Source organism: Schistocerca nitens, chromosome 1 (assembly GCF_023898315.1).
Source record: "Schistocerca nitens isolate TAMUIC-IGC-003100 chromosome 1, iqSchNite1.1, whole genome shotgun sequence".
Lineage (NCBI taxonomy): Eukaryota > Metazoa > Arthropoda > Insecta > Orthoptera > Acrididae > Schistocerca > Schistocerca nitens.
The window spans coordinates 792,235,269-792,261,394 of NC_064614.1; the positions used below are offsets into that span (position 1 = coordinate 792,235,269).

Genomic DNA, 26,126 nt, shown 5'->3' on the forward strand with positions numbered 1-26,126 from the left:
TGTTGCTGAACACGCTGCCAAACATGATATCCCTCATCTCAATGGTTGCTTCACAGCCTTTGTCATATGGATCCTTCCCACCAACACCAGCTTTTCTGAATTGCGCAAGTGGCAACTTTCCCTGCAATACATCCTTCGTTCCTGTAAACCTGCTGGCCTCAACCTTCGTTAGTCCCTGTCCTCACCCATCCAGCCTCCTCCCTGTTCCCATTCCAGCACTACACAGCCGTCATTTCATCGCCACACCCAGTCTTTTAATTTCTTTTTATTTCTCTCCTTTCCGGTACTTACCCTCTCTCCCCTCCACACTCTCTCTCCTGCCCTCTTTCTAAACTGCAACACTTCACTGTCCGCCACTCCCACCATACTATCCCTCTCCCTCCCCGCCTTAGCCTCCACCTTATCCCCACCCAGTCGCCACTCCCACCATGCACTGGTGCTGCTGTTTGCAGTGTGGTTTCAGCTCTCTGAGACTGCAGATGTGTGTGCAAGTTGCGTTTACGTGAGTGAGTGTGTGTGTGTGCATGTGTGTATGTGTGTCTACTGCTGACAAAGGCCTTAAGGGCCGAAAGTTTTAATTGTGTGAATCTTTTTGTTGTGCCTATCGCGACTCAGCATCTCCACTATATGGTGAGTAGCAACTTTCCTTCTCTGGTATTGTTACATTCCATCCTGGATTTTCCATTGTTTGTATAATGTTTTGATCTTGACACAGCTATGAGCTGTTTTTCAGAATTGTTTCCAGAAGTTTTTGATATTACTGGTGTTTTAGAAAGTGAAGTGAATTATCTTTGAGGTTCCATCAGACTGATAGATTTAGCAGACAGCTGAATGCAGTTAAAAAAATAAGTGTGTGTGGTCTCGAATTCGTGACCTCGTGTTCACATTTCACATTTACCACTAGACCCAAGCTCGTACAGGACTGTAACAACTTGAGAAGGAGGCAACACTTCCTCCAGACAATTTCACATCCTGCAGTGTTGTTAAATTGTGTACATGGCTGAACTTTGAATTCTGAGGGGTGACTGATTGTGTTGGCCATCTTAGTGAACAGCTTGGACTGGCTGCTGGCCAGTGATCAGGTTTTATGTCTAAGGTTGTACATGTATTGCTGAAGTTTCAAAACGTATTCAACATCACTGAAATCAGCATCATTCAGCAGAAAAGTGTGCCTGGCAATTGGGAAACATAGTGAGACGGAAGTCAGAGAGATGGATGTTTTCCATAATAGATTTCACCACAAGGGTTATTTTTATATATTGGTTTTGGCCACCACATGAATCTGCCCACAAAATTAGCTAAGTAATTTTTTCCCTCACATTTTTCTCAATATACTTCCTGAGACGGGAACCTACTTCTTGGGCACCTCGATCTGCACTGCCATTGACCCAAACAAAGCAAAACCCTTTTTCTGTTGCACCAGACTGAACTCCGCAGTTATACATCCACAACTGTTTTGTAGAATGCAGTGGTGGTTTGGGTTCTTGGCAAGAACAATTTCTTCTCAAGATGAAGTGTCATCACTTCAAATCCTTCAACCTGTCTTGCTCTTTGCATATCTTGCCTTTTTTTGTGTCACTTTGTGATAAACCTTTTGCATTTCCTTTATGTTTTCGTCTTCTTTAAAGGCAAAGAGACAAGATGAAGCGGTAGCCCATCATAGAGCCTATGCCTACCGTCATGTATTTTTTGACTTTCAGTTGTTAATAAACAGAGGATTTTTTCTGGTACCAGTAGGAGGAAGGAGGGATTCGCGCTCAGCTAGTGAAAGAGTGAGAAGCACGCCAATTTTTTAGCGAGTAATTGTAGACCGCCATTTTGGGGTCGCTATGAATAAGTGAGGAGTGTGTATTTCATATGTGCACCGTTTGGAAAAATACAGTATTGTTTTATTAACAGAAAGGTCGTGTGAGTTGTTATTTCAAATAGTACAATAATTACAATAACTGAAGCCCACCTGTGTACTTTGGAAAATTACGAAGATCCGATAAGCTTAATAGGAACACGGTCAAGACTTCAAAGGTGAACGCGGCGACCAAACGTAGTATTATAAAGAATGGTAAGCACAAATCTACAGCGGAGAAAGAAACTACTCCGCCCTGCAAAATAATATGAACTAATACGGACTTATTTCCAGGCATAGCTCAGCTTATTGTGCTTGTCATTCACGCCGAAAAATTAATCTCATTAATTCAATACATTTTAAAAAGCCACGCATTTTATTATCATCTATTCCATTATTTTATTATACTATAAAGTGGCGACCGTGACAGGACTATTTTGTTCTGTTGGGGATATACTACGTAATAAACCAAATTTGGTATCTGATTACATAAGCTACGTAAATACGCTGTTGCAGTGTTATACGTGGCGCCACGTGACAGGACTGTCGGAAATAAGTCTCTTTATTTAGGGAGACAGTATAACTTGCAACTATTCAGTGATTTTTATGTTCTAAGTGCAATGCTTCTTTCTGAGTTGAATCATCTCTGGTTGCATTTTTGTACAGAGTGAGTGGCAATGGTTACAAGTACCCTTTTTCAGTGATTTGTTTTTTATGCTGAAGTACTTGTAGAATATGACTTTATGCCTTGACATGCTCATTGGATTGTTAACTTCAAATTGGTTTTGTTCATACATAAATTCTACTGTTATGTGGCTTTCAAAATATTCCTTCTCAGTTATGTTTGGACATCAAGGCAAATTGTATCTAGGAATTTTACTTGCTTTGACTTACCACTTCCTGAACCCTTCCATCACCAATCTCATCATGACCAACTTACCCTCCCCATGTGTCAGCAATATTGTCAGAGGTATCCTTTTGTAGTGCTGTCTTCATGTTTTGGGGAGAAATACAAAATGTCTACACAAAAATATCAGGACAAACCTCAACACCAACATTGTATACACACTTGAGAATTTATTCCTTTCAGGTAATGCATTTCTTTTCCATTTAATTGACACCTGTTTTCTCATAGAAGTAATAAGGTCTTATCATGACGTTGCAATTCATTGTGATTCTTAAATTTTTTATGTTGCTATGTCATGTCATGTTTCTTCATTCACAGCATCTGGTCTTTTTTCCCTCTCTCTTTTTTTCTCTCCAGACAAAGAATCTGAATTCCTTTGGCAGCTTGAATACACCTTTAGCACTATAGTAATCTCCATTCTTATTTCTTATCAGTTTCCATATTTTCACATTTTGCTAAGGATACTTTCTTTTTTGAGCCTTTCTCAGCTGTCTTGTTTCAGAACTTTGCATAAATCTTCAGCTGGAGCTGTATTTCTGTCATGTAGCAAAAAAGTATATATAATTCCATATTATTTCACCAAAATCAAATTAATGTAATAATGGCTGTGTTTATATATGCTGGACTGTACAAGGTTGTGTTGATTAGGTTAGACCAGAATAGGAATGAAAAATGTTAAAATACATAAAATGTAACCTAACAAACGAAATGAACAAGAGCCACTGGTAATGTAGCCCTATGAAACAATTGTATACATTCAGGATTATTTGAATGTACACATCAATGGGAATATAATTTATATGCAGTGTTTGTATGCCACGACTACTAATTGAACAACCTCTCATTCACTACTTAACAACACAAATTGTTAACAATATTGTGTATGTACATCTTACACTGAAATAAAAGATGTTGGAGCAGTTTATCGTTCATCAATTTAAGTCATTAGGAAATTCTGCTTCATTTTTCCTTTCCTCTTCAAACTGCGTTTCTTCCAAGGTCCATATTGTTTGAAATTGTATGACATGAGAAAAACAAAGTAGTTCTTTTGTTGCTGTCAGTAACGTCACTTGAATGACTTGGTTCACTATTGCAAAACAGGTGGTGTTTGATTTATCTTTGCTAAAATGGAATGGAGAGATGGTGCCTGGGTCAAACTGCCCTTAGGTGGTAGCACATTAAAGATGTTTCTTGGATCTTTTTTGTTAAACTAGAATAGACTTGTCTTGTACGAGTGCAGTGTCAATCTCACTGTTCCCGTTTTGGTGCTTGGGTCACTGTTGCTAACTGTTAATCACTTAATGAAATTCTTAATTTTTAATTTTTTGTGTCCCCCCCCCCACCTCCCATGCCCTCCCTATTGGTCATATATATTGCAGAAAATGTGTTGGCATTGCAAGTGTTAATACTATTCAAAACATTTATACAGTCATCTGTTAATCAGTGGTTACTTAATTAGATATTTTCATTGTTAAGATATTCTGTAAGCATAATTTTAAGTTCACCACTTTCAGAAAATTTAAGGTCCTGCTGTTAAGCCATTGATATTCCATTAACCAGTGAACCATTTCTGTTCTTGATTGTGATTTTAAGTGTGTCCTTCCTTTGGTGTTTCATTTTCAGTTTGAATCTTGGATTTATCACACCCATTAGAACAAATCAATTTTCTTTTAGATTTTGCCCATGTCTACAAACATTTTACTGAAATTTAAAGTACCTAACCTATTGAGATGTAGCCTATCTTTCAGTAGACATTTATTGTTTAAAATTTATTTCGGTCACTGGATATTGCTCCAAACTTGTCACACCACAGCCTAATGGCATTATTTATTCAGACAGTGTATGTATCATGCACCCATATTCTGTGGGCAATACTGATAATATCAGCCTGGAAGTTGTGTTTACAGTTTTCATCAACCTAATCAGATTCCATGTCGCACTAGCAATTTATTCCTTACTGCAGCTGCCAATGGAGTATGTACCCACATGGTACAATTTTTGACCACGTTCCTTTTCATACATAATGCTTTTAAAATATTTGTTTATTTGATGGAAGCAAACTCGAAGATGATCATCAGCCTTACAATTTCACACCATAATATTTCTCAACACAAAGTCACCTATTAACAGGAATTCATTTATATCTTCCCCATTTCCTTGTAGCACTGTCACACTTGCCCCTTTTATTGTAGATAACCATTTTCCATTCATATGTATAAACATGTTTTCCACTGAAGGAGGTCTCTCTATTATTTTTAATTATATTAATAATGTTTGACTCATCACAGCTTCTACAGCCTCCATGAGATCCTTTAGAAAGTTCACTAATGATTTGTGTCTTTGCTTTAGTGTTGTATCATAAAATGTTAGTAGAACTTTAATGATTTACCATGTAAATGTTACTGTAATACACACATTACTCTGCCAGTACAGTACATGTTTTTTCTGCTTTAAAATATCTACTCTTTATTTTTGTACAATATTTGCTCTGTATATTGTAACTCAGTGATCATTTAATATATAAATAATGACATTAATGCAAATTTAATATTATATTTTGTTATACATTTGACTTGTCCTACATCATAATATACTATTTGTGTACTATATGATTACCAGGACCAATAAAACTCTACTCTACTCTACTCTACTCTACTCTACTCTACTCATTATGCTCCCTGTTTGCTCAGGATTCTTTGTTGCTAAGAGGTCAAGTATGTTTTCACTTGAATAGGTTCCTGAACTAATTGTTCAAAATAATTTTCTGAGAAAGCATTCAGTATGATTTCAGATGACGTTTCATGACTACCATTGACTTTAAACATGTATTTTCACCAGCATATTGATAGTAGATTGAAGTCACTACCAACTATAATTGTGTGAGTGAGGAAACTATTCAAAATGAGACTCAAGTTTTCTTTGAACTATAAAGCAACTGTATCATCTGATTTGGGGAGTCAGTAAAAGGAACCAATTATCTCTTTATTCAAGTTGTCAGTTATAAGCTCTACACATAACAACTCACAGGAACTATCTAGTTCAGTTTGACTACAGTGTAGACTACTTCTGACAGTAATAAACACTCCACCACCAACTCTATTTAATCTATCCTTTCTGAACTTGGTTAGGTCCTTTGTAAAAATTGTGGCTGAACTTTTTCTGGCTTTAGTCATCTTTCCATACCGATAACCGTTTGAGAGTCAGTGCTTTCTACTACCACTTGGAGTTCTGGTTCTCATCTACAACAGTTTACAACTACAATATTGTTTGTTGCTATGTCTACCCTCTTCCTGCTTTTGTCCTGCACCCTTTGAAACTAAAGTCCTTTCTGCACTTTCCCAAGACCCTCTAACCTAACAAACTGCCACTCTCCTCCTCACTGCCCTTATTACCTGTGTCACGACTTCCTTTGTGTGTTGGACTCCTGATCTATGTACTTTCAGTGGGTAGGAATATACCTGCTTTACAGTGTTCACAAAAATATGGTTTGCAAATGTGTAGTGAAATGCCTGTAGACAGACAGTTAGGACATAACAAGTGAACCCTGCAGGGTAGCTATAAGTGCCTCTCTGTCTCACTAGGCAGCTCAGTAATACATAAAACACTTGATTAGACTTGAAGCCGCTTCTAACACCTATTATATAAAGTAATAACAAGAGGGCTGCAGCCATCTTCACAGCTAATGAACGCTGTTTCTCAAAATATGCTGTATAGGTTAAAAACAGTCTTGGCTGCAATTTTAGTTTTTTTTATTTATTTATTTTTATTTTTCAGTGACGCATTTCACACTATTTAGGCATCTTCAGGCCATCTACACAGAAAACAGAGAATAAATACATCTATTTAAGAATTGCAGTCACATTGTGCGGACTTGGATAACCTATAAGCATGTATAAATAGATCACCTATTGAAAGAGCAAATACCTTAATTTGGTATTTCTTAGAAGAATCCTTTAGTCAGTGTAGCCAGAGGGCATCGTCGAATATATCAGGCCAACACCGCCTTCATTAAACTCAGTAGCCTGAAGATGCCTAAATAAGGCGAAACGCGTCGTTGGAAAAAAAAAAAAAAAAAAAAAAAAAAAAAGAGAGAGAAAAATTGCAATCAAGACTGTTTTTAACCAATACTGTTAAGCACTGATTTGCTGTATGCCACATATGGATTGGAAGAATTTCAAAATATCTACATCTACATCTACATCCATACTCCGCAAGCCACCTGACGGTGTGTGGCGGGTGGTACCCTGAGTACCTCTATCGGTTCTCCCTTCTATTCCAGTCTTGTATTGTTCGTGGAAAGAAGGATTGTCGGTATGCTTCTGTGTGGGCTCTAATCTCTCTGATTTTATCCTCATGGTCTCTTCGCGAGATATACGTAGGAGGGAGCAATATACTGCTTGACTCTTTGGTGAAGGTATGTTCTCGAAACTTTAACAAAAGCCCGTATCAAGCTGCTGAGTCTCTCTCCTGCAGAGTCTTCCACTGGAGTTTATCTATCATCTCCGTAACGCTTTCGCAATTACTAAATGATCCTGTAATGAAGCGCGCTGCTCTCCGTTGGATCTTCTCTATCTCTTCTATCAACCCTATCTGGTACGGATCCCACACTGCTGAGCAGTATTCAAGCAGTGGGCGAACAAGCGTACTGTAACCTACTTCCTTTGTTTTCAGATTGCATTTCCTTAGGATTCTTCCAATGAATCTCAGTCTGGCATCTGCTTTACCGACGATCAACTTTATATGATCATTCCATTTTAAATCACTCCTAATGCGTACTCCCAGATAATTTATGGAATTAACTGCTTCCAGTTGCTGACCTGCTATTTTGTAGCTAAATGATAAGGGATCTATCTTTCTATGTATTCGCAGCACATCACACTTGTCTACATTGAGATTGAATTGCCATTCCCTGCACCATGCGTCAATTCCTGCAGATCCTCCTGCATTTCCGTACAATTTTCCATTGTTACAACCTCTCAATACACCACAGCATCATCTGCAAAATGCCTCAGTGAACTTCCGACGTCATCCACAAGGTCATTTATGTATATTGTGAATAGCAACGGTCCTATGACACTCCCCTGCGGCACACCTGAAATCACTCTTATTTCGGAAGACTTCTCTCCATTGAGAATGACATGCTGCATTCTGTTATCTAGGAACTCTTCAATCCAATCACACAATTGGTCTAATAGTCCATATGCTCTTACTTTGTTCATTAAACGACTGTGGGGAACTGTATCGAACGCCTTGCGGAAGTCAAGAAACATGGCATCTACCTGTGAACCAATGTCTCTGCTGTAAAAAGGATGATTACTGTTCAGTTAGTTTTTATATGAAATTCTGTATGGATATTTCTGATCCAGCATTGCTACTGAAGTGTTTTACATGATTTTTGTTTCAGCGCTATCAGCAACGACAACTCATTAAGATTTGGTCTGTGCTGAAAACAGATGAGGAAAGGCATGCAATGGAAACTGCAGTCATGGATCTCAAGCCACTAGAGAGCTTCATTTCCCCTCAGCATCCTGGAAAGAAAAGTTCATAGTGTGTTGTATTTTGAAAGTGAAATACTTTTTCCTCAATATGTTAAAAATTCATCTGGAAAGCAATTTCTTCTTGCCATATGACAACAAACACAATATTGATAGCATTCATTCCAGTCTTTATAACATGGGAATTCCATTCTAATGGTTTTATGGCTTGTCACCAATTATCAATTTTTATTTAATTTATATTGCATGTTTTGTGTTCATGATTAAATTACTGTAGATGTTAGTTTTTCACAGATTGTGGGAGATGAGTAATTTCTACATTTTTTACAATGATTATAATTCATTCATAAATTGTTTAACATGTAAAATGAATATACGTTTGTTAAAGTCTGCCAGTGAGTACAGAAGTCATATCACTGACAAGGCGACAAGCACCACTTGAATATCCCCTGTGGTGTTTGTGGAGACAAACTGGACTTGTGAAGTAAAATATAATTTTAGTGGGTGTCAAACTGATAAAACTGTCCATACCTCCAATTTTGAGGTTGTTCAATATTTATTGTAATTGTTTGTTAGAAATAAGACTGAAGGTGTAACTATCTAAAGTGTATCTAGCAGTGATTGGTTTGGTAGCTATTCATTCATCCACAAGTTATTTTCAAAATGATATCAGACATGTCATCTTAATTGAAGGAGAACACAATTTATTTGAAAATATGTAACTGATTTATGCCTGTGGGTAATACTATGAAAAGGGAAGGATTTATTAAGTTTGTAATGCTTCCTGTTCCTTTGTTTAGTGGCAAATCAACACAGCTTTCATCATCAAACTCTCATTGTGTATTGTTCATACTTGAGTCTAAATGTTTTTATTTTTATGTTAATACTTCAGTGTAAAGTGACAAATGTTAGGTCTATAAATAGGAAATTAGCATTACAGTAATATTATCTTATTTAGAAATACATCAGCACTATTACTTTGTTTCGGGACCTTGATAGTACCTCTTACATTCTGTTGAATTCCTTGTCACCTCCTTGGCCTATATGAAAAAAAAAACTGAGTTAGCCAATCACCACAATGAATTATAGCATGAGTGAAGCAAAATGTTGAAATTGTTCATCAGAGGTCCATGTCTTAGCACTGTAGAGTTAGAATCATTAAATTATGACAGTTTTTGGTTGAATGACATTCTTTATTACTAAATGATGTCAACTTTTCACTATTTCCTACTCTCTTATCTAAATAGTCCTTAACTTTTTAATTTGAATTACTTAAGAGGTATGTGTTAACTTATTATGTGAACCACATTTCAATTTACACACCCCAGAGGCTTTGTATTTTTTACCATTACTTTTTTTATCCATTTTATCACTGTTATGTTTCAGCCTATATTCCAAATGACTTGCTGTCTGAAAAGCTACTCTGAAATTCTTAGGGAAGTCAGATGTTAATTTCTTGGTAAGCAGATCATAATATTGCAAAGTAATAAATTCCTTTTTTTGGTGGTTTGATAAGTTTGTGTCTTTAAAGAATTTTTGTAACCACTTTACCCCTGTTCAATTAGCTACTGCCAACTCTTTGATGATATTAAAATCTCACTATACTTCTGTATCATGCAGCGATAATTTACAAAGACATGATACTATTGCGAATGCAAGAATGTTTTTTATGCTGCGGAGGATCACTGGAATCTGCCCTTATTATTGCATCTTGAATGTATTGTCTTACCTATTTTGATCCTCCTTTCTAGTGATCATTAAGTCCAAGAAATTTACCTTTTTATCTACGTTCTTCCCTAGTGTATGCTTTACATTTTCATGTTGTTGATTAAATACACATTGGAGGGCTGCTAAATCTGTCTCTCCTCCCCTGATTGTCATAAATTTCTCATAAAGATAATGTTTGTAAACAATTTTATGTGCCAACTGGGGTTGTTTATGAACATGTTTGCTTCTAAGTTATTTATAAAAATGTCTGCAAGACCTTTTTTTGTTGGTAAATTTTACCATCTAACTCAAAGTAGTTAAAATTTAAACTAGAATTTAAAAATTCTGAAAACTCAAACAGCTCACCCTCTCCCATTGTGTTATTGTTGTCAGATTATCCTTAATAATTTTAAATTATCAGTAATTGCTACATATCTGTTTACTTCACTATGTCAAAAAATGCTAAAATCATGTCATCAGTAATCAAAATTTCTTTAACTGTACTGCTTGACACACTGTAGTTAACAGGAAATTTATATGCATGCTTTAGTTTTTTGTACAAGAGCCTATTCAAATCAGCTGTAGGAGCATTCCTCCCATTTACAATTTCGTGCATGCTTTTATTTTCTTTCTGAGGTTTAATTAATGGAGTCATAGGTGGCAACATGGAGTTCATGTTTACTAGTTAACATTTTTCATAGGTGATAAACAATAACGGGACAATTTCAATCTTACTTTTGGAAATGATCTTTATGTCATTTTCGCCAAAATATGGCCAAACGTATGCCCTATGTTCACTTTCCTGTATTATGGCCAAAATGTTCCTTATCCACCTTAATCATCAAAGCTTCAATTTCTTGTAACTTCCTGCTAACACTAGCAGTAAGTCTTAAGTCTCTGTTTTCATTAGTGACAGTCTCCTCTCTGTGAGCCATTAAACAGCAATCTTTGTGCCTTAATAGCAACCCTGGCTTCTTGTATGCTAGACAGTTTTACCTGCATACAAATACTTTTGACTTTGGGCACTATGTCCTCAACGCTGTTGCTAGATACTGTGGTGCAGGAATACATTTTAAACCTTGGTTCAGTAATGTTGTTTCTGTTGAATTAAATATAAGTACAACATGACCAGTAGACTGAACACAACTTTATTCCATGGAAGCATTAACAACTCGAACACAGTATTTAAGTGACATTCTGCAGGAACAAATTATGCACACAAATAGCTGTAGCAATAAACATACAGAACTGAGGCAGTGCGTAGGAGATGCTCTGTGAAGACTACATAGCACAGCTGCACACATGGCCTCTTCAAAGTACGCGCATATGTTACTGCATTCCTCCTCTCTTTGGGAGATCACAGATTCTTGAGACATCCATGCTGTTCTCTTTGTCTGCTGGGCTCTGGCTAAGGTAGCGTGCTGCAGTGGAGCATACAGTCTCAAATGCTTCGCGTATGGACACATTCTGCACCCACTTTCCCATCTAAAACCATAACACAATGCTGGCGTCTCCAAGACAGCTTGTAATTCTGATACGTTCATTGGCGCAGGAAAGTCGCGAATGGCCACTAAGTGCGACTGTGATGGATGGATGGATGCCGTGCACATTAATCACATGGCCAAAATACTCGATTTCAGTGAGAAAGAAAGATTTCTTAGAATGGTTGCACATCAGTCCGAGTTTGGACAGTACTTGAAATAGTTGTGACATTCACCTGCTTTTTTTCTTCGTTGGTAGTCCTCAGTGTCAATGTACTTCATTGTTATACTGGCTGAAAATGGGGGAGTGGAAGTTCAATACTGAGTACTGTAGATGATGTAACCAACAGTTGCACAGTTGTTTTTTACAGTTCTTTACTTTCACTGTTCACAACCCCCAACCGAGCGAGGTGGCGCAGGGGTTAGACACTGGACTCTCATTCGGGAGGACGACGGTTCAATCCCATGTCCGACCATCCTGATTTAGGTTTTCCGTGATTTCCCTAAATCACTCCAGGCAAATGCCGGGATGGTTCCTCTGAAAGGGCGCGGCCGACTTCCTTCCCCATCCTTCCCTAATCCGATGAGACCGATGACCACGCTGTCTGGTCTCCTTCCCCAAGCAACCAACCAACCAACCAGCCAACCAACCACAACCCCAATATTACGCAGTTATATGGCTAGTTCACTACTGATAAATTTGGATAAGCCTCATTAATAGGTAGCAGGCAAACATCAGCATACTGCTACAATAGTTTGCTGTTGAACATCTATGAGCAGTAAAAACCTAACCACACGGTTCACAGTTCTTGCAGAATAATACAATGTGTGTGACACTATTTCTCAAATGAATTGAACAGACACTATCATTGTTTTAACACACAGCCTATTTGTGTTACACTAATTCCACTGTTAAGTTGATACATCGTTATTACTTGAAATAGTACATAATTGCACTCTGAAAATCGGCTGTGAACTGACTGTCTCATGACTAAAAATCGAGCCTTTATATATATCCTCACAATAATAGGTACTGAAACTATACATTGTTTGATTTTTAATTTACAGAAATTACAATTAAAACATAACTCATCCAATTAATTGAATACACTGAAAAATGCCTTCTTTCTAACAGTTTCTTCTACCACAAAGTTTAGGGTGAATTATTTGTTTAAATAATGAAATTAACTGATATAGTTACACAAACAATGCTTTTGACAAATCTGGTAATTATTTTGGAATTAAATAAGGGCTGGCTTTGCTAACATGTTTTCAAATATAGCCAAATAAATACTAAAGAATCCTAGTAGTTCTTCTTCTTCCAAATGTTTATAAATAGTACAGACTTTATATTTGTTTATAAGTCAACAATAGAATCTAAGTTAAGAAAAAATTACTGATTTCACCCTATAAAAAAAATATTAACTAGGAATAGTCAAAATAAATTAGGAAGTTGATCACATATGCAAAACTAAGAATAAAATTAGACCTGTTGCTCTATTCTTTGAGACTGAGGGCCTACCTTTCTCGTTTATGGAAATGCAGATTATGCTCAGGTATGTTAATGGTAAACAGGCAAAAATGAAACTAAAATGAATTTAAGGAGGCAGGTGGCAAAACAAGAGAGGTTGTAAAGAGATCCCAGCTTGCTTCGTCACATTTCACCCTCATTGGATTGACCAGATAGATATTGAAAATAGCTAACTGGGCAATTCAATGACCATAAGTGACCCCGGAAAGTGGGTTTAACAGTCTACACGCAAAAAAAAATATTACATAAGAAATCTTATCGAAAACTAAAGTACATATGGTTTTCAAATACCTACTTATATGAACTGGCTATACGAAAGTCCCCATACAAAATATTTATATATAGTGTATTGTACAATGGCCCAAAATATCCACAAGTTATATTTTTAATAAAAATTAGGCATCTTCATCATAAGTGATGTCCTGTTTGAGTAAACAACAATTACATTCTAAGATACATATCACTTTATACAAGTCCCGTCTTGCCTCAAAGAATAAATGATCATGGGTTGCAAAATGTTAAATTACACTGTGCATTGCAGTTCATTTTCAGACAGAAAATTTCACTTTTTCAATGTTAAGTACTTCGCAGAAGCACTTTGCCTCTTTTAATGAGCTTTAATACTTTTCTCACCTAGTCATCATCTTCAATAGGTCCAAGTGGCAGTAAATAAGAAAAAGCACTGCTATCAGTTCCCTTGGAGGTTATTCTCCTCCGCCACAGTACACGAAAAAATTAGACAAAATACCTACTTTAGTACACTCACTTTTAATTCTAAGTATAAAGAAAAAGTGTTTCACACTAATGGCAAATAATAGTCATTACTTCATAAATAGGTATATTACACAGTTCTCATAACATCACAATAATGAACACTAAAATGGACTAGTATGAAAAATGGGGACTAGTGAAAATTTAAAATCAAGTGCACATTTCACTACAAAACATTACACTATGTCATAATTATGTTTCAAACTGGTTAAACTTGAAAGATTTGGGTTTCTTTCCCATTTGCAAAATCACTAAAATGCCAAAGCCTGGTTTGAAATTCACATAATTTATGGTCTCATATCACCTTAATGTCCAAAATATGCACATAACATTTGGCAAAAACTCAAGATATGCAGTAGTATAGATTTAATAATCATTACATTATGAAAAAAGAATAGAGTCACTGTCACATAAATTAATTACTACTAAAATCAAAATTAAGGGGATAGAAGTTGTACCAAATTATTGTGCTACTTCTCCACTCAACTCTTAGATTCAATCAGAAAATTATTTCTTCGCAAAATGTTACTAAATAGTTGGCCTGTCAGAATATTCACATCATTTTAGCACCACAGTTATCAGTTAATCAGCAAAATTACTTTTCTTTGTTCCAGTATTACCACATAAAAGCTCATAATTCCTCAGAATGCAAACAGAAGTTTTCAGATAACCTATAGATCCAATAATGCAGCATTATATGACTTGTACCTTCAGCAAAGTATTTCTCTTTCTGTTAAGCTCTCATTCCCAGCTGCAGTGTCATGAATTGCACAATATACACAGTACTAAATGTTGCCTAGTTCAAAAATAGATCTGCAGTATAGTTACGCCACATTTGTTTGAATACAGTGATCTCTTTCATTGCTCAATTATGTCTGTCAGCTCCATTATTAAAAATTATAAAAAAATAATAATCCTTACTGCAGAGACAGGCTTTCTAACCATTAATACCATAACATTGTTCATTATTTTATTAGTTCATTATTGCTTCATTATATAATAAATAAACACCTGCTCTTCTATAGGTATATAGTTATCTCCATATACTGATTGCACTAAACACAAACACTTCTATTATATCACAATTAATATTAAGACCCAGTATTCAATATGGTTTTTACTGCATATTGCATCTGCTGCTGCACCAAATAATACTAATTTCACACGTGAGCTGATTACTTCAGATGTTAATTATAGTTTTCAGACAATCTCTACCTTCTCCTCCACCTATAACAACAACTTTCATTTTCTGTTTACCTTACCTCTTTGTTTGACAGAAATTCCTGAACCCCCTACTTGCTCATAGGTCTTACTTCTGGTTCAATGCACACTCATTTCTCCTAACAAAATCGATGCTACCCTTAGAAATGTTTTAAACTGTCGTGGATTGATATTCAAACATCTAATTGGTGATATATAAGGTTTCACGTCAATAATATTCATAATCCAAAAATCCTGTTAGTCTTTGTGTAAGCCAATTCATAAGAGTTGCCATGGGGAATGCATACCACTGTGAAGGGACTATGATATACATGCAAAAACTTCTTTTTCTAATCATTTACTTTGCTAGATTTTACTTTGCTTTTGATGAGGACAAGGTCACCTATTCCGAAAGTAGTAGAATTCACTCCTTTCTCATGCCTTCTCTTCCTTCGTGCTGCTTTCTTTTTCATAATCTGTTTAGCCAATCTGATCTTTACAACCCGTGCTACTTCACTTATCTGGGGGAAATGCACTTCTTCTCTGATGATGTTGGTGGGCCTCTCATAAGGCTCATATAGGGCATATCCTGTTGATTCGTTCCATTAGTTGTTGATAATATTTTCAAAATGTCGAATATGACCCGCCCAAGCAATGTGTTTCTTACTACAAAAAATCCTGCACAGTCTATTAATCTCCGTCATAACTCTTTCACTCACAGTACCTCGTGGAAAATATCTTGTGTATTGCCATGCAGTGCTCAAACCTCTCTGAAACAAATTGTGGACCATTCTCAGACAAAAGTGATTTTGGTACTCCTACATTGCAAAAGTAATCATATGTCAACTTCTCAATTATAGTATTAGTATTTCCCTTCTTAATTGGATACAGTTTTACATACTTTGGGATTGTGTCCAAAACAATGAAAATATATTTACAGCCTCCTGTAGATGCAGGCAACATTCCCAGAAAGTCAACTGCTATAAGCTCTTTAGGTTCGCTAGGAAAAACAGAATGCATAAAGCCTTTTGATGGCACACCAGTTGTCTTTACCCTCTGACATGTATCGCACCTTTCTAGTCTGTGCTTAACCCTACTCTATTATTTTCCTGGTCCCATAATGTCCTTAACTCTCAGGCAAGTTGTCAAGAAATTTATCAAAATGTTGATCAGGAAAGCATAACCTCCAGTACTGATCATTCAAATTTTTCCTTCTGAACAACAACCTTTTCTGTATAATATAGTACTGCTTCACCTTTGGCGTGTTGCCTGAATTGTAATACTGCTTAAGAAACCTTAAATTTGGCTCCTCATTCTGCTCCCTTCTCATTTGCTTGCAGATTTTCCTAATAAGCTTCTCATCCTTCACTCCCTGCAAATAAAACAACTCTGCTTGTTCTTCATGGTTCTCACTACTGTCAGTATCTGTCTCCCCTGCTGACATCCTAGATAATGCATCAGCCATAATATTGTCTTTTCCTTTTACATACCTTATCTCCATATCAAATTGTTGCAAACACGAAACCCACCTAGTAACCCTGGTGTTCTTCAGCCTGCACTTCTGAAGGTAATTGAAAGCCTTATGATCTGTGTTCACTATGGTCTTATGTCCAAGCAAATGGTACTCAAATTTTTGAAATCCAAAAATAATTGCCAGAGCCTCTAATTCTGAAATATAACAGTTCTTTTCATGTGCCAGTAATGTTCTGCTAGCAGAAACAGTTATTTTGTGCTCAACCCCGATCTCAGTATATACTAATTGGAAAATTTCTACCCCCAAACCACAAAAACTTGCATCAATACTTGTACAGAATGGCAGTGAAAAATTTGGATGTCCTAACATCTTACTATTTACTAATTCTTTTTTCAAACTCTGAAATGCATCTTAACACTCTTCTGTCCAATTTCACACCACATTCTTCTTCAACAAATTACCAAGGCAAGGACAGTTAAATGACTGATCTGATATGAACTTTCGATAGAAGCCAGACATAGCTTTAAGATCCTGCTAGTTCTTTGGGGGTGGGAAATCCGCAATAGCAGCAAGCTTTTGTGCATCAGGCTGTATACCTTCCTCGTTAATCCTGTGACCCAAAAATGAAATTTCCTTCTTTAAAAATTCAGATTTACTTACTTTTAGTTTCATACCTCCTCTGTACATAGCTCTCAGTACTTCATTCAGAATTTTACAGTGCTTGAACCATTCTGCACTTGCTACTAGGATATCATCTACATATACCATGATTTCATTGGTTAATATATCACCTAACACATTGTTGACAGCTCTGATAAACACATCCACAGACAAGTTCAGACCGAATGGCACCACACAGTACTGGTAACACTTACCTTCATGTAAAAATGCTGTACATGGCCTAGATTGCCTGGCCAAACTGATATTTCAATAGCTGCAAGTCACATCAAAAGAAGTCAGAAACTTACATCCATGGAACTTTTGCAAAATTTCATCTATGTTAGCTGGTCTGTCACTCTCATCTACTACTATTTCATTTAACTTCCTGGCATCCAGAACCAACTTGACACCACCGTTCTTCTTTACAATCTGCTGGTTGACCTTTCAGTTATCCCCCATGAGACCATCTTTTGAATTTCTCTTCTCACAGCTTTCCTTTTTGAAAATGGAGTAATAGGAGGCTTCTTGAGAAATGGTTCATGATCCTTAAATTTTAATTTTCGCTCAGAATCTTTTACCAAACCTGGCCTGTCTGCAAATGCATTACACTTCCTCAGGAGAATACCTTTTAATTCTTCCCTTGGACTATTTGTAATACCTTCAATATCCTCAACTCTCTTTATTATATCCAACCTTACTTTCTCCCCCTCTCCTTCCTCAGTAACCTGCCCAGTGGTCAAAACTCTTAACGGCAAATCTAATTCAGTTTGCACACACTTGCCCATACCATCCAAAAATAATACTTCGCACCTACTTCTGTTGTACTTAAAACTAAACTTACCACTAACAAAATCAATATTTACAAACCATTTGCACAGGAAATTAGTCCCAAAGATTTTGAATCACCAAGAAATTGCACTTTAACAACTGTCCTGCCAATTCCACAGTTAATAGTACCTCTCATTTCTCACTCTTTGATAGCTTACCAGTAGCACCAATAACTTTTATTCCAGAAACATGCATCATTACTATACCCTCTGTGTTCTTAATAGACTCAAAAAATGCCTGTGAAATGCCATTCAAGTCACTACCACCATCCAGTAAACACTTAACATGTATCCCTTGTACCCTTGCTGTTATTACAGATCACCACACTTCCTTTTTACTTACCATGTGATCTTCATACAACAAATCCTTATTAATCCTTTCCCCCGAAAAACTGTCATCCTGCGTACCAAAATAATTATCAGACACAGCCAAATGACAGATAACATGGTTCTATTCCTCATTTATCACTCTCAAGCTCTAACTCTTCATTAGGCCTAATGTTATTCTCCTTTATTCTTTCTTTACTTAACACATTGCCATCATTATCAATAATAAATTCAAATATGTCGTCCTCATCACTACTGGATTCAGCTGCTGTCACCATTATAAATACTGTCAGAATCAGACCCACTGTCACTTCCATTGCCCTGAAATACTTGGCTAATTAGTTCATCCTTGTTTCCAGTATTAGACCAAAAAGCAAAACACCTGAATTCCTTCTGTTCTCTTAAAAATTTACCATCAATTTTGACACTTTGAACATCCCAAGGAACAGCAACACAATCTGTTTCATCACTTAATTTTATTTTAGTTACTTCCTCCTCTCTTTTATCAAGATAAACATTGCTACTCATACCATCCTTCAACATCTCACTAGAATTAGAATTTACACTTGTCTTACTACTATCGTGTACATTACCCTTACCTGTGATTACAGTACATTTATATACAGGGGGCTCTTCATCACTACATGCTCTAGTGCAAGCCAGAACTGGAGCATTATCTAGTTTAAATGATTTTATCCAGAATTAAAATCATCTCCTCCATTTCTGTTACTTGAATTTCTCCTATCATTTCTGTTCCTATTCTGGCTATCCTCCAGCCAACCATACCTTGAATTTCTATTATAATTAGTCCTGTTCATCCTATTTACCTGAAATTCTCTCTCTGGTTGATTATCATCATGAAAATTCTTCTTGCGATCTTTCACTGAGGGTTTCACCCTCTCCACTTCATCAACATAATTTAAAAAATCACTAATATTTCCCCTAGGTGCAGGTGCAGGCAATTCTCTAGCTTTATGAGGCAACTTAGTTTCTAAACCCATCATTATTGATTCACTACCTAGCTCTTTGTCCAAATATTTCAGTTTGTTTATCCAAAGCTGACAGAAACCTTTTGCAGTACCCTTCCTAGAGTCAAATCTCTCTCCTCCCCAAAATTCACTCAAAATTCTCAACCGCTTCTCTATGGACCAATATTCGTCAAAAAATGCTTTCTTAAAGCTTTTCCATGAAGTACAACTATCAGCTACCTGAGCTGCCCATCCATAAGCATCCCCATTCAAAAAAAACCTCTCACAAATGACATTTTCTCTTTGTCATTAAAAGTTTCAGGGAAATCATTAAATTCTCTAATGAAATCCAGTGGATGCACTTCCCCGTATGGTTCAAAATTATTAAATTTCTTACAACTAATAAAAGAAGGACTGTTTGGGATGCTACATCCTGTATGCTTTAGATTTTCTATTTTTTTCATCTTTTTCTCCATTTCAACCAATTTTGAATCTACATTTTTATTTATTGTACCAGTTTTTCCTCTGCCATTACTGCACACTTAGTTTCTACCTCTGTTTCTAAAATCATTTTAATCTGATTGATTTTGTTCTCGAGTTTAACCCTATTTTCAGCAAAAAATTCCCTGGCTGCTTTGACTTAATCTTTACACTGTTTCTCAGAAGCCTCCACCCTCCTACTGTAGTCATCACAAAGCTTCTTTCTCTCCCCTACGTATTTACTACTCATTAATATTAATTTCTCATTAGTATTATATTATGTACTACGTTCTTTATCTTTTCATCACAATCTTTAACTACCACCTCAACCTTCTTATTTAATTCTGAATATTAGAGCTGACTACCCTATCTTCCATTTTAATTTCTTTCTTCAGTTCATTCTTTAAGCTAGTCATGTCAGTTTTAATGCTACTAATGTTTGCTTTCATACTATTCTCCACACTGCTAATGTCTTTTTTCATACTACTAATGTCTTCTTTCATGCTCATACTACTCAAATAATTCATTATTTGCCTTAACATTGCTTCCAATTTTCTGTCTGCCATAAACTTTTTCCCTTACTGACTTTCACTAATAGATTCCTCCCTCTTAGCCTTAATGATTTCACCCACCTCAGTACTGTTTCTATCCATTTCGCTCACATCACCACACAATGTAGATGAGGCTTTTATCATTTCATCTACAATAGGACTTTCGTCCCCATCATTCAATGTTATATTCACGTCTGATTTACAGCCACTATCGTCTACTGAATCAGTCCCCATTTAAGTCTTTCTGTTGATTTAAAGGCTTAACCTCTAAAGATTTGTTATCAATCTTATCACACCCTTGTTGTCCATTCTCCCCCATCACACTATCTTGTTTGTTAAGGCCGCTCATTACATATCACTTAATATAAAACGGCTTTTGCTATGAATTTATTCACTCATCTCCTGCTGCTGCCTCTGCAGTTTTTGTCTCAATTCATCATCTGCATGGCTGCTGCAAGTTGTAATTTTCTCAGTGAGGCTAGTTGTTTATCCCAGTCAGCTGTGCCCACCTGTGTGCTGATTGGTTGCTCCTCTACTCAATGGCTGCTTCCATGGAACCCACTCGGTGACTGGCTGTTGCACCTCCCTGTTAAATGGCGGCTACATCAATTCTGATATTTCAAAATAATTGTGCTTCACACTTGCCTAATATTGTGTGTTCACTGTCCTCGCCAAAATTCTGAAGACACATGTATCACACACTCACTCCGTTAAAATCACTGTACTGTAAACCATTCTTGAGTTCACTGTTCAAAGTTTGCTAGTCCTAGTTTATTGTGTCCAAATACAATAGTCCTCACCCAAAAGGGCACCATATGTGACATTTGCCTGCTTTGTTTCTTCATTGGTAGTCCTTGGTGTCGATGTACTGCATTGTTATAATGGCTGAAAAATGGGGGAGGGGGGATGAGGGGGAGGGGTGGAAGTTCAACACTGAATACTGTAAATGATGTAGCCACCAGTTGCACAGTTGTGTTTTACAGTTCTTTACTTTCACTGTTCACAACCCCCCCAATATTACACAGTTACATGGCCTCATTAATAGGAGGCAGGCAAACATCAGCATACTGCTGCAATAGTTTGCTGTTGAACATCTATGAGCAGTAAAAACCTAACCACATGGTTTACAGTTCTTGCAGAATAATATGGTGTGTGTGACACTATTTCTCAAATGAATTGAACAGATACTTGTCATTGTTTTAACACACGGCCTATTTGTGTTACACTAATTTCACTGTTAAGTTGATACATCGTTGTTACTTGAAACAGTACATAACACCCCTCTGAAAATCGGTTGTGAACTGACTGTCTCAGAACAAAAAATCAGACCTTTATATATCCTCACAATAATAGGCACTGAAACTATACATTGTTTGATGTTTGAGTTACAGAAATTACAATTAAAACATAACTCATTCAATTAATTGAATACATCAAAAAATTCCTTATTTTTAACAGTTTCTTCTAGCACAAGGCTTTGGACCAATTATTTGTTTGAATAACGAAATTAACAGATATAGGTACACAAACAATGCTTTTGACAAATCTGGTAATTATTGTGGAATTAAATAAGGGCTGGTATTGCTAACATGTTTTTGAATATATCCAAATAAATACTTAAAGAATCCTAGTAGTTCTTCTTCTTCCAATTGTTTATAATTAGTACAGACTTTATATTTGTTTATATGTTAACAACAGCATTTAGGTCACAAAACAGTTACTGATTTCACCCTATAACAAAAGGTATTAACTAGGAAAAGACAAAATAAATTTGGAAATTGATGACATACACAAAACTAAGCACAAAATTAGACCTGTTGCTCTATTCTTTGAGACTGAGGGCCAACCTTTCTCTTTTATGGAACTGCAGATTATACTCATGTATGTTAATGGTAAACAGGTAAAAATGGAACTAAAATGAATTTGAGGAGGCAGATGGCAAAACAAGAGAGTAAGTAAAGATATCTCAGCTTGCTTCATCACACAGTGCTTCTGAATTTTTTAAGTGTGCTGCTGCCGTATAATCAGAGACAACTATATCATCTAAATTTGTTAGAACAAGAAGTACTTGCAATATCAGTTGCTCAAGGTATCCTTGGAAAACAGCTGGGGTGGAAGTGCTACTGAATGGTAACCACTGAAACTGAAATAATCCCTTGTGCCTCGCAAAACTCTTTATCTAAAGGCTGTTACAGGTAGGCCTACCAGAGATAATTTTTGAAAAGAAATGACCCTGACCTCATTTTTCCATCAAATCCTCAGGAGTGAATAAAAGTAGGTGGGTTGACAGTTGATTTAAAGTGTGCACAGAGTCTCAACCAGGGTGACGGTTTAGTGGGGACCACCAGGGGTGATGCCCATTGGCTGCCTAACACTGATTTGATGATGTCACTGTTTTGCAACTGTGCACCAATCTAGTTCTGTAATGCTTAAGGGTCAGGAAGAACATGAAAATACTCTGGCTGCACATTCAGTATCACATGGGCTTCGGGCCTTGTCTAAACTTCCATAATGCATTAATGCATAATGCATTAATATTGGTCAGAAACCCAGATGAATTAATTTGTAACACCTTCCCATGAATTTTTAATTTGTATCACTTTCCTATGAATTCACAATCTGGAAAGGTTAAAGATATCCATTCCAAAATTGTAAGTAGACTCGCGAGAACATAACACATGAAATAACACTGTTTTCGTAGTACCACAGAATGTGTCTGGTAGGATGCACACTCAAAGCACTGGAATAGGTTGTTCATTGTATGGTGACAACCAGTTATATGGTTGCTGAACTTGTTGGCTATCTAACCATTCATAGGTGTAGTGCAGCTGAGCAGTGTAACAGTAGCACCACTAAGTATCTGGAAATTAACAGACTTGTTGAATACATGCAACGGAACATACAACTTATTGGATTGTTGACTGATAAGTTCAGAGTTTGTGTCCTGGCAATCTGATGAAATTGCAGCAGGATCGGTGGACCATTACACAGCAGACACAATATACACCTCACTAGAATCACTGTCTGAGATGGAATGTTAGAGACGCCTAACACCAGGTATGCTTGAACATACCGACTGTACGTGGCCTTGTTTTCCACATGCGAAACACTTGTCTTTGCAATGCGGCAGGACTTCCATGATTGTGTGGACTGCGTGCTGCGGCTTCACAGTGTGACTGGTTCGTACATGGCCTAGATATCAGGTAATGTCTGACCTGAGTTGGGTGGGGGGGGGGGGGTGTTGTTGGCCCCAGAATCGTCTTACTTTAGACAACAAATATCGGAAGTACTTGAAAACCATTTTCAGGTACATTGACAGTGTCCTGTGCCTCAGTAATTGACAATACTGTACTGAGGTCAGGGTTTGGATGCTTTAGTATGGCAGCATGAATACAGGAATCTGAGTAATCACATCTGTCCCATAACGACACCGTAACTTAACCCATATGGACACTGAAATGGACATTGTGTAGTAAAGCCATGAAGTTCTGTTAGCCTCTGCTTGTAGGATTGTCCTGGCTGCTGTTTCAATCTGAAAAACTTATAATGAGCAGCAGCTACATGCACTTGTGATTTAAAATGATTTGACACTTTGTCAACTAATTTGTTGTAGAGGACCTTGAGAGGTTAGCGATCTGGAAACTGTTTTACCAGCGACAGGAATACATCTGAGCCTACAGTGGAGAGAAAGTGGTAAATCGGCTGGTTACCTGTTATGCCATAGGCGTTGAAATACGCCATCAATTGTGCAACATAATCAGCCCAGTCTTTGTTTTTCCCCAGAAACCTCTGAATTTAGGCACTTGATCTTTTGTCGAGTTGTTTCCAATTGCACAGGCTGTGGTGGTGGTCGTGGTGCTACCATTCCTTGAAGCACTGTAATAATTGTTCAATACTTTGTCCTGCAATTGTATATCTTGTATTAAAGACACATGCAGAAGAGACCTCATGAACACTCAATATAACAACACACAGAAAAATAGTACTCCTGCAAGAGAGGGTTAGTTACACAATATGCCATAATGAGCTAATCGTGAACTGCTTGCTCGGTGTCACTTTACTTGGTGTGCCTGGCTTCTTGGACAATGAGATGGCTGGTAATAACACAGTTAATTAGAACACTCTGAATAATTAATACTTTATTAATTACAATAAATCTTATCTTTTCTTGCCAGACTTGACTGTAGCTATGAAACAGCACATATGGGCTTGCAGTTCAGAACACATAAATGATCCATGGTTACTTAGTGATGTATTGATACACATTCAGAATGGTTGTACTGTGGCTTCACTACAGTCACTAGAAAACACAAGTTCATAGACACTTTCTGAAACAGTCCTGATAGCGTTGGTGCAAAGGTACGGTTCACAGGAGGTGAAAGTCTCTTCACCCCATGACAGTTGCCACAGGTTGTTTCATGGTGAGTAGGCAGAACAACAACATTACTCTTGACAGGAACTTCCTGGAAGTGGGCACCTTGAACAGAACTGCCCTCCTGGGCTCTGCTGACACTATTTCAGGGCAGGGGCGCAGCGGTGGTGCCTTAGAACTATGGGACGCACAGCTTCTACCTAGCATCTCATTGGTGCCTCATGATACTGCTTTGCTGTGCAGTATCTCTGTAGTGGTCAATGCTTCTTGTGCCATTCTCGGGACACAATGACGCTGCGGAAATGGCATGAGAAATCTGTTTGTGGGCTAGGACCGGGGATAGTGCTCATCTGTGAAGCCTTTAGTGAGACTTTCGGCACACTGGGAAAGGGAGTTCTTGTTATTGCAGATATGCCATTCCTCAGTGGCAAGGCTGTATGTGAGGGATTTTTTGGTGTGGAAGGTCTGGTAGCTGTAAAAATGCAGGTACTGTTGGTGGTTGGTGGGTTTAATGTGGGAAGAAGTGTGTATGGAGCCATCAGAGAGGTGGTGGTTGATGTCTAGGAAAATGGCACACTGAGCTGAGGAGGACCAGGAGAGGCCAAGGGGAGAGATGTTGACATTATGAGAGACTGAGGTTAGAGTGTCTTGGCCCAAGTCCAGATAAAGGAGATATCATCAAAGAACCCGAATCAGACCAGGAGTTTGGGGTTTTAGGAGGCTAGGAATGTTAATGATAGATGGCCCATAAACAGGTTGGCCCAGAAGTGTGGCATGCGGGTGCCCATGGCTGTGTGCATATTTCTTTGGATACCTTCCCTTCAAAGAAGAAGTAGTTATTCGTTAGGACAACGTTAGTTAGGTGAATGAGGTAGTGGGTTTGGAGTCTGATGGAAACTGGGAAAGGTAGTGTTCAACAGTGGAAAGACATTGGGCATGAGGGATGTTAGTGCGTAGGTGGTGTCAACAGTGACCAGTTGGGAAGAGAGTGGGAATGGTTGAAAATTGGTAAACGAAGCGGTTGGTATCTTTGACATGTGAGGCTAAGTTATAGGCAACTGTTTGGAGATGTTGGTCAGTGAAGGCTGAGAGCCTTCCAGTGGGGGCACAATAACCAGCTACCATGGGTTTGTGATTCTGGGGAGCATGTAGAAGATGGGTGTGTGGGGTGTTGGAGGGGTGAGGAGGAAGATGGATTCAAGGAAGAGGTTCTGGGAAGGGCCTAAGTCTTTAAGCAGGGTTTGGAGGTTATGCTGGACTCCTGGGATGGGATCGCTGTGGTAGAGTCTATAGGTGTACAAGCCAGACAATTGGCGGGGGCCTTCTGCAATGTAATAATCAATGGGACTCATCACAACAGTGGTGGAGCTGTCCACAGGCAGGATGATTAGTTCAAGATCAGTTTTGAGACTGTGTATGGCTGTCCTTTCTCCTACTGAAAGCTGGGGAAGGATGGTGAAGCCAAGTTGGAGGTAAGGAATACCTGGAAAGTGACCAGGGGGTGGTTAGTTGGGAGGGGAGAATATCGCAGT

The 26,126-nt window shown here is 37.5% G+C and overlaps 1 protein-coding gene across 1 annotated transcript in view; it reads left to right on the forward strand.

Annotated features, from left to right (window-relative positions):
• Positions 1–9,429, forward strand: part of LOC126262310 (ribonuclease P/MRP protein subunit POP5) — a 94,246-nt gene extending 84,817 nt beyond the window's left edge. Inside the window, exon 4 of the mRNA XM_049958858.1 lies at positions 8,155–9,429. Coding sequence (XP_049814815.1) covers positions 8,155–8,298 — 144 coding nt within the window. The 3' untranslated portion in view covers positions 8,299–9,429. The remainder of the gene's footprint in view (positions 1–8,154) is intronic.
• The last annotated feature ends 16,697 nt before the right edge of the window (positions 9,430–26,126 follow it).